Raw genomic sequence first — 10488 nt, forward strand, 5'->3', positions numbered from 1 at the left:
AATGTTTGACCTTTTTTGTTTTTTACTTTGGCTTTGTTTTATGTACATTGGTATTGAGTCTTTTGTTGAAAATGGTAAGGCTGCTTCATGCATAACACTTCCCTTACACGTGCAAAAGGCAAAAATCCTCAAATTGCAAATTGCATTTTAGCTTGCAATGGGTAATTTGCAATGAAATGTACACTTGTCTGATTCTTGTATAACATTTTTCAGTGCCTCCCAAATTAATAATATTGCCATGTAGGAAAAGTGTCATGGGTGAAGTGGACCTGAAAGGATATTCAACTTTTCTATTTTCTTTCTTTCCCCATAGTAGGCTTGTTTTAAAACCTCTGCATGGGCAAGACTCCCTCATGATCAGTTCTCAAACATATTTTGGTTACACTGATACTAAGACGTCCAGTATGTGTTGATTTGGGGACCTATCTTAAAACAAAGAGCAAGTTATACATAAAATATATTAGCATGCAAAAATAGGATTTGTGTCATGATGAAAACATATACACTTGCATGACTTCCTAACCAGCACATTCTGCACAATATACATAGCTTTCTAGTGGAAATAGTGTTTCTTTGGCTATCACAGAATAATTTTAGTGATAGGGGAGCAGTTACTGAGTTCACAAATGAAATGCTTCAATGGCTGTATCTAAAGTCTTGTGGGTGGGAAGATCAAGTTTTATGCCAATTATTTGAATATAATTATTTTGGAGAGCAGCTGTATGTGACAAACCATTTCTTGAATCTTTTGGAACACTAGTTATTACTGTCTTTTTTCTTTGGTCCATTTCACTTTTCTTTCATGCTGACAGTTCCTTTCAATTTTTCCCCATTTAGGTGTAATTTAAGTCTCTTTATCATTCATTCATTTATAGGTAAGGTTGAATTCCATTAATACATAACTTCCAGGCTTCCAGTTTTTGTAGCCCATACAATGTGGTTCATTTTAGTATATGTTTGGTTTCTTTTATTTAGTAAATAGAAAAATTCGGTTTCTAATGGCTACCCTCACGTACCTAGTTGCAGTTTAGAAAAATATGTAGAACACCTTAACTGTAAAATCATGAATGATGTCAGTGTTTATAGGAATTTCCATTTCTTCCTGATGCACATTATGTTCTTCTTGCCTTAGTTATGTGCTCTTAAGATGGATGTGTTTTTGTTATGATTGCACTGGCAGTTTGTGTTTCTTTGTGTAGGCTTTAATGTTTAAAATTAGGGGTTAGATTTCTATGTCTTCAAGGTGTTGTTAGGAGGCAACATTTTTCCACTCTCTTTCAGCTAGATTGGACAACTTGGTTATCTTGCCAAATCAGTCACCCATATATCCCATTTAATCCTGCTTACTTGAATTTAAATTCTGAATTTCCCTCACTTCCTTCTTTCTTTGTACTGTGTTCCAGTATAATTACATAATTTGTGGTCACTGATATGCCAGTATATCTTTTCTGCTTAATGAACACTTGCACTCATATATTTTGAGATTATTTGTTTCATGCAATAGGCGAGATTGCTGAAACAAGAAATTGCATTCTTATTTAGTTATTCTAAACTTGAGTTTGTGACTTGCAATTTTTACAGTTAGGCTCTTGCCAATGTTGTCATGTCTTCTGATAGAATGTTAACTTCTTTCTCTTGCCCTGAGGCAAAAGCACATTCTCTTTCTCTCCTAGGACCCTCACATGCACTCATTCTCTTGTACTTGCACAGAGTTTATGACTGTTATCCATAAAATATCAACGCTGTAGTTAGGCTTGTTGACTTTTCTCATTGTCTTTGCTGCCCTCTCAGTTGTGCTTTTTCAAAGCCATAAACTCAGGTTCTTCTCTTAAAATCTAATTTTCTATCCCAGCTTCTTTCTAAGCTGTTCATATTACCTCTACATGGCCAATGGCTGACGCAAATAAATTTTATTAAAATTAAAAGATTAAATTACCTCTACATGGGTTCTCTGCAGTGTTAAAAACTGTGATATGAAAGCTAGGAGCTAAATGGCACCTTAAACCTAGATTATGGGTGCAACAACAGAATGTCTAGGTGTACTTTTTTAATAACAAAAATACAATTCTGAAAATGAATGACCTGCATCTAAAATATTATATTATTTTCACGTAGTCTTAATATTCTTAAGAGGGTCTCTTCTCCAGTCTTCAGAGGGTAGCTGAAAGTGGGGAGGCAGAAAAAAGTCCTCCTTTCCTTCCACTCTGCAGCCAGTGTGGTGTAGTGGTTAAGAGCGGTAGGCTCATAATTTGGTGAACCGGGTTCGCGTCTCCGCTCCTCCACATGCAGCTGCTGGGTGACCTTGGGCTAGTTACACTTCTCCAAAGTCTCTCAGCCCCACTCACCTCACAGAGTGTTTGTTGTGGGGGAGGAAGGGAAAGGAGAATGTTAGCAGCTTTGAGACTCCTTTGGGTAGTGAAAAAGCGGGATATCAAATCCAAACTCTTCTTCTTCTTCTTCATCTGAAAACTTAGGTGCAGTACCGCGCCCAGAGCTCAGAAACTGCTTGCGCTAATGAAATTCTCTGTCGCAAAATGCACCTAGAACAATGGGAGTTTCGAACACTGGTTCTCTGTTCTTGAAAAGGTACCGCCTCTCCACGTTAACAAGCGTTTCAAAAAATCATGGAGAGAGTTAAGCCAAATGGCTATTGCACATTGGAAAGATCTCATCCAGTGTGCAAGATTGCAAGGATCCCTTTTCAATGACCACTAAATCACTGTTCCTTTACCTCAGTATGGGTAACCTGCCTCTCCCCAGATGTTGTTGCACAACAACCCCTATCATCCCCGACCATTGGTTATGCTAGCTGGGGCTGGCGGGAATTGGGGTCAACATTTGGAGACCCACAGGGCCCCCATCCCTGCTTTCCTGTCGGTTGAGGTGTTGCTGTTTTAACCTGAGGGAGATTGATTGCAGTTTCCATTTTGTACTTAGCGGCAGTTAGATACTGGAGTAATGTGTTTTAAGTAAGATTGAGATTACCCACTTCTTCTGAGATTCTTCATGCTTTGAATTGTGGGATTGTGAAGTAGCTAAAAATGGCACACTCCCCCCAACGGCTGGAATGTGCTGTGTGTTGGTGTAATGATCTCTCTATATGTCTCTGTCTTAATAACTATGGACACAAAATAAGCTCCTTTATGTTCAGCATAAAACCTGCCTGCCTACCTCTTTCCAGTATCCCTTTAAATTACTCTGTGAACTACCTGTTTCACTACTTGACTTGCTCTGTAAATATTAGAATCAACATAAGATTTTTGCAGGTGCTGACTCACACTTCTATAGCCTTGTATGTTCCAAGTTTATCTCGTACTGGATTGATGTTGGGAGGAATCATGTTATGAATGTGCAGAATGCACAGTCTGTTTGACTTGAGTGTGTAAATACTTTTATTGAAATGTTGGTGTTGGCATATTGTGCAGTTTGGAAGTCCTCGGCCCCTGTAACCTACCCATCATATACTGCAACCATGACTTTTACTTGGCCTGTGCTGAATTCCAGCTTGGTCAGCACATACACGGCTGTGCCAAATGCTGAGTTCATCATGGGCCAGTGGCTTGCATGTGTTTGCCTCAAAAGGCTGGTGTAGCTGGAAGTTATCATGGGCTGACTGTCTCAGCTTGTGGCAGCCATCAATCATGGCAGTGGACTTGTAGCAGACCTTTGCTCTCAGAATATGTGAACTTGAGTCAGTAGTTACTGAATTCTCTCATGTATCCTTTGAGAAGACAACTGATGTTTCACCAATTCCCAGAGTATAAATCTTTCATCTTGAAAATTAATGTGATTTCTAATACAGATTAATAAAAACATTCAGGAATTTTGAATCTCTTTGTCTTAGTTATTTAAGACAGTGTGTAGATCTCTGGCACTACTGCATAGAAACAGAAGATACTTGGGTTTATAATGTGCTGGTCCAAAAGTTTCTTCTCCATGAAGCCATATTTTGTACTCACAGCTGCTCTTGCATCTCTCTCTAAATGTGAAGATGTTCTGTTTGTCCAAGCACTTATGAAACATCTTGCAGCGTGAGGGCTTCTACAGAGCATAGCATCTGTGCAAGTGTTTCTAGGACAGCTAGGACAGCTACTCTAGCCACTGCTTTCTTATCACAGTAGTTTATCTCCAGCACACTGTGAATGAGTAGCAGCACATCTGGGAGAGTGTGTGTGTGTGTGTGTGTGTGTGTGTGTATGTGTGTGTGTATATATATATATATATATGCTTTCGTAGATTTTCACGGGTACAGGAATGCAGGTTTTGGTGTCCTCGGGTGTCTTCCCGTGTAAAAGTTGGGGTGTCTAGGCGACGTTTCGACGAGGTCTCACTCGTCATCTTCAGGCTGAGACCTCGTAACAAGAAGCCGAAAGCACCAGCCTGAAGATGACGAGTGAGACCTCGTCGAAACGTCGCCTAGACACCCCAACTTTTACACGGGAAGACACCCGAGGACACCAAAACCTGCATATATATATATATATATATATATATATATATATATATATATATACCTCTTCTTAATCACTGACGTAGCCTGTACACTCATGTAAGTGAAAATCATATTGAGGCATGTAGTACGCAACTTTAAATAAAAATGCACAGAAGTCAGTTGCAAGTGTCATCTGTAAAAGTTAGCTATTCTGAACCCATATTTCATTCCACTTCTTGGCAGACTCACAATTCACACTCCTGTACCAAATCCTTGAAAGTAATTCATATTCATTCTGCAGTATTTGAAGGGACTTTCCAACATCAAATTGAAGGCTGTTGCTTTTTTATAATCCAGACCTTTAGATTTTGGATCTAAGAGATGTGTAGCAGCATGAACTGATTGTACAAGTATTTTCAAAACTGCTTTGAAAAGTATTTCATTCACCTCAAAAGAGAGAACATTTCCCAAGGGTATTTTGCCCTAAATTTCAAAGTTCTTAATGTTGTCTTTTCTTGGGTTTTTTCCTGTCCTTTACACTTCTAATTGAGAGGTAATTTTAGAAGCACCAGCCATGTTCAAAAGTATTAAGGCTGGGTGTTAGGTTTGTAAATACAATGGTTGTATTTCTAAGAACATTACTTGAAAAGAAGCAATCAAGACTGCTTTTGTTTTGGTAGCTTAGGGCTAAGACGATATTTCCTACAAATTGCATTGTCATGTAGCAAGTACCATATTGCCATCTATATAATCTTGGTGAATTTGACCACAATTATACACTATTGTTCCGATTTAGGAGCTGTGAATGGTTCCATATTGTGTGCCGCTGGCCATCCTCTTCAGCTCTTGGCAGTGCAGAGAATTTAAGGGGGAAACTATGTTAGGTTTTTTTTCCATATCTGCATTAGGATTTAGGGCCTATATGATTGTCATTGCATTAGCAGGGAACAATTCTACATACATTCTATGATTACATCTGTTTCCCTAACCTTGACAACTGATGTAAAAGAGGAATTGCGGTCTTGAATGCAGGGTGAAGATGTCTAATCTAGTGTAGACCAGACCATAATACTCGAAAAAGCATTGCTGTTGGAGAACCTGTGCATTGTGTGTTGACTTATACTTGCGAAGCAGATTGGAATACTGTGTTTCTCAGTCTTCTCTTGCCTGTGCTTTTTTTCTTACCAAAGCATACTTAACGTGGAGGTCTTTGGTAGAAATCTGAGTTGTTAGAGATGTTGGCACAAGAAAGCTGTTTTTAGGGGTTATTGGCAGATAGTAACCTCAATCTGTTTAGAGCCATGGTATATTTTGCCTAACTTTTAAAACTAGGGATCCATTACATTGTGGTAGTGTTCTGTGACATATATTGAAGGCCTTTGTTATAGAGAGGAAAATGTGGGTATTGAACACCTGTTTTTAAAGGAAGAATACAATTTCTCAACTGATTTTTTTCTTATTAAAGTGCATATATTTCACCCATAAAACACAGTATATTATCACATATTCACATTACACTTGAAATTAGAAGGCAACATGCTCTTTTCAGTCCTGCACTTTCATTCTTTCGCACTGTGTCTATATGTAATGTTAAACCATGTACACAAGCAGGAATGAATCTGAGTAAAACCTTGGGCTTCTACACTCCTCCCCTCCTGCAGAACTACAACAAGGACTTGGTTAGTGTCTGCTTCCATTTTCACAAATTGCCAGTTTAGCACAGGCTCCTTTTCCTAGCTACACACAGAAAGGGAGCCTGAAGTTTTGCTCAGGCTCATTGCCCATTATATTTCATGGTGTCCTTTTCATTTTGCATACAAAATATGCAGAAAACTGCCTAGCTTTAAGCTCTGAAAACCTCACATTTTTGGGTTCCCTCTCTAGAATTACAATTGAGGGAGGTGTTGGAAAAGCATTTCATTCTTAAGATCTAGAATTTGCTTCATACCTTTGGAAATTATTGCTTCCTGTGCCTCTAGGAAATACATTAACTGCTTGTTCATTTTCATGACATAGGATCAAGCATATGTTTAACAAAGTAAACTAAAAAAATATTAACAGCTTGTTTTGTGATAGAGTTGCAGACAGGTGGCCTGATAACTGTCACCTACTGCATTGATAAGCCTATGCCACACATGAGCTCTAGTGTCACTTGGAACAAAGAGTTGAATTAGCAAGACCAGCAGTCCTCCTCACCACATTTCCATTAGCATTGACAGCGCTACACAGTATAGCCGTGGGATAATGGCAGCATATCTCCTTGCCATGAACAAACATTCAGAAACCAGAGAGTTGTGGAACTGTTTTTAGTATAGGGAACTATATGCTGGAGGATCTCAAACCCTCATGAATAACTTTTCAGGGTGCGGGGAGCTGGGGAAAAGTAGACTAGCTAAAAGTGCTTCCTGCTAGTACAAAACTACCATCAGATACAATCCTATATTTCTTCTGCACCAGATCCTTCAGCACTGCTGACCCATGCTTGTCCTTGTGGGTAGTCACTGCCAAAATACCACCACTTCTAACATAGCCAAAAATAGTTTAAAGCAAAAAAGTATAAAATCTGGAAAGGGGAATAGTTCTCCTGCCACATACGAAATAACATCAGAAGCCTTTTATTTTAATATGGGAAATTAGCTTTCATAGTACAGTCAAATCTCAGTTGTTGAACATAATCCGTTCCAGAAGCCCATTCGGCTTCCGAAATGTTCGACAACCGAGGTGCGGCTTCCGATTGGCTGTAGGAACTTCCTGCACTCAAGCAGAAGCCATGTTGGACATTCGGCTTCTGAAAAACGTTCGAAAACTGGAACACTTATTTCCGGGTTTTCGGCGTTTGGGAGCCAAAACGTTCCAAGTTGGAGGCATTTGGGAACTGAGGTTTGACTGTACCAGTTGTGTACAATGAGTATTCTGCCAAAAGAGCCCCATCAGCCCAGGAATTTCTACCTGTGCAACAAGACTTTCACTTCCCTCATCCCTCTTATGTGTTCTCTGTGCTCCAGAGGGTTGGGGAAACACCTGAAACAGATTTAGGGGGTGCTTGGAGGGAGGAGTGCAGGGAGAATGTTCTGTTGCTCAAGGAGAAATCCTTCTGTTGATGGAATGTTTGCCTACATTAGCTCCCACAACATAGTTCTCCTGTTGCTTATGAATGTGGAATGAAACTTGGTGTCATGCTTGGGTACCTGTTGTGTAAACTTGCTCTCTTTTTTTCCTCTTCAAACAGAAAGATGCCAGCCAGCCTGCTGAATGCAAACAACAATAAGGAAATACCACTTCAGAGTGATATTTGAACAACCTGTAACAAATATTTGGATACCTGGCCTGCAGTTCAGGATATTCCATTGCTGCAGCACAATCTTATTAACAACGCTTAAAACTAAATTGTTTTCAAATGCATGATTTTCACTAACTTTTTTCTTATTTTTTTGCTTAACTTGTACAGTGGCAACTTAATGCATTTGAGAAATAAGAGGTTTAATTAAAGCACACACTCTACGGCCTTTGGTATACTGTAGCTCAAACTGTTTCAGTAGGCTTTCAAATTAAAATTGGGGGGGAAACTAATTTGCTCTTCTGAAATACTTGCCCTCACTTCAGTGAATTTTTTTATCTAAATATTGTGGAATAGTTCACATGAAAATATATTGAATTAATACAATACTTGCAGTGAAAACAAATAAAGCAATATGATTTCTGCTAGCTCTTATTCCCTCTAAAATAACATGATTCCTGCAACCTACCAATCAGACTAGTGCTATAGAGCAGCTTGAAACATTGTCATCTCCAGTAAAAGCAATCTGAATTTGAAGTAACATTTCCTTTATCTTCTTTGAAGAAGGTGGTGGTTGACAGATACTTAGTTGTTCACCTTATTTATTCATGTTTGTAAGTACTTTGATGAACTAGTGCTTTTAATAGTTTTAAATATACTTGAAGAATATTTTTCCTGTTTATAAAATATGGGTACTTGTACATGGAAAACATAGTCTGCTCACAGAATGATTGCTCATCAAACATTTCAAAACAAACTGGGAAAGGAGATCTTGAGACGGGCCTCATAGTTGATGGAAGTGGGTTGCAGCAGTAAAATGTATCACTGGTCTAGCTTAGCCTACATTACCAAGCCTGGTTCAGATGGTCCTCCAAAACAAGGATTGGGAATGAGCTACAGCTTTGTCTGCTTCCTCCCCTCTTGTGGGCAGCTTCACTTTTCAGTTTCTTTTTCAGTGTGAGGCATAAATTATTGTGAAGTCTGAACTGGCAAGCTGTGGTTTGCACTTCAAATCAGAATTGTTGGTTTCAAATTCTAGAGGTAAGCAAAGATCAAAGCTTGCCTATTCAGACATGACAGCAAACTATGACATGCACAAAAGAGGAGTCTGAAAATGATGCAAGAATGGGAAGGACGGTATGTTTCTGATGGTTTAGGGGATCATCTGAACTGTGCTTATGAGAGTCATTTAATTGGGAAAATATAAATTAAATTATATGTGAGTGTACTTCTGATATTTAATTTGCAATACTCATATCGCACTGTTCCACACTCCAGTGGTTTTAAAGCTCCAGAATCCTTCAAAAGATCTATTCAGAATTACAGTTCTCATTTCTTCAACATACAATGCCAGCTTTTGGCAACAGTTCATTAGCAACTGTATGAATGCTGTTACCAGGCATGTAGAGAGTGCTCCAGCCTTACCTTATACATTTGTAACTTAATACAGTGTTTTCAATTTGTACAGAATAGTTAGAATATTCTATTAAAGTTGTGAAACATGAAGCATATTGTCCTGACAGTTTCTTTGTTAATACTATACATGGTCTTTTGAACAACTTGGGGGGTGGGCTGGGGGAATGAAAGCTATTAAGATTTCATTCTTGTGCCACTCAGATATTCTGAATGTTAGTATAGTAAATAGCTTGTGATTTCAGAGTTCAGTGGTTTGGCAGCTTGAGGATATTTCTGCAAGCAGCAGATTTATAGATAGAATTTCAAGATGCAGCAAAAATCTGAGGGCTGTATCCAACAACATTGTGTGAGTGGAAGTCATTCAGTAGGTGCAGTGGCTTCAATGGATACGGCCTATAGATTACATGCTGGTACATTGAGGGGAGGGGAGGGGGATTCATTTATTAGGACCATGCACTACCAGGTAAAAATGATTTAATGACTCAAAAGGGTAGAGTCAGAACACCCATTCCCTGTGCTAGGATCAGGCCAGAAACCATTTTTCACACAAGCAGTTCTTAAACATGTTGGCAATAGCAATGAAGTTGTTACTACAGAAGCCTTTCTGCTGAAGGTTGGCCCTCCTTCTCGCCCTGAGTAGCTGAGAGTAAATAGTACATTCTCTTGTGAAGTGAAGACTATTCAAACAGTATAATAGATTGCAATTTGTCCACTAGTTTGCTGATAATATTTTTATTCTCTGGGGTTTTGCATCAGAATGATAGTTTCCTTATAGCTTTGTTTGGCAACCCAGTTGGAAAATTATTCCATTAAGGAATAATGCAACAAAAGGAAAGTTGTGGAACTGGACTGGGGCTTTGTGAGACCTCCTTAAAGAGTGTAGAAGAATCCTTATGATGGTTAAGGTTATTGATGGCTACTGGTCATTATGGCAATATACTAACTCTGGGATCACTGAGGCACAAGAGTGGGAAAGGGCTGTTGCCTTCATGGTCTGCTTGTGGGCTTCCTGGAGTCTTTTGCTGGCCATGGTGGAAAACAAGATGCTGGACTAGTTTGGCCTTTCAGTCTGATCTCACATGGTGCTTATGAGCTGTCTGGAGGAAGAGGCAAGGCAGCAGTGTTGCTATAACAATCCCAAGAACTAGGGGAAATAATAAGAATGGTGGCTGTATCGAGAGCCATGTGGGTCAAAAGAAGAAGCTCTTTATACTTGTCTAGGTAAGACTGCTTTCTGTTTTGTAGAGACTATGGTTGGATGTGTGCCTAGCTGCTCATGTAACTCTTCCATCTTCCTGCAATTAAATTAGCCTGCAAAAAATGTGAGTTGCTGATTTCTGTGCCTGTTTTAAGTGGTCAGAGG

The 10488-nt window shown here is 39.1% G+C and overlaps 1 protein-coding gene across 2 annotated transcripts in view; it reads left to right on the top strand.

The window, feature by feature from the left end:
- Window positions 1-9215, top strand: part of NAP1L4 (nucleosome assembly protein 1 like 4) — a 34402-nt gene extending 25187 nt beyond the window's left edge. The window contains exons 15-16 of one of the 2 annotated variants that reach the window (XM_081904318.1): window positions 838-875; window positions 7662-9215. In XM_081904318.1, the coding sequence (XP_081760444.1) occupies window positions 838-843 (6 nt within the window). In that variant the 3' untranslated portion in view covers window positions 844-875; window positions 7662-9215. The remainder of the gene's footprint in view (window positions 1-837; window positions 876-7661) is intronic. The other variant, XM_081904317.1, reaches the window with a different exon arrangement.
- The last annotated feature ends 1273 nt before the right edge of the window (window positions 9216-10488 follow it).

Source organism: Podarcis melisellensis, assembly GCF_964234715.1.
Source record: "Podarcis melisellensis genome assembly, chromosome: 1".
In the NCBI taxonomy this organism is placed as follows: Eukaryota; Metazoa; Chordata; class Lepidosauria; order Squamata; family Lacertidae; genus Podarcis; species Podarcis melisellensis.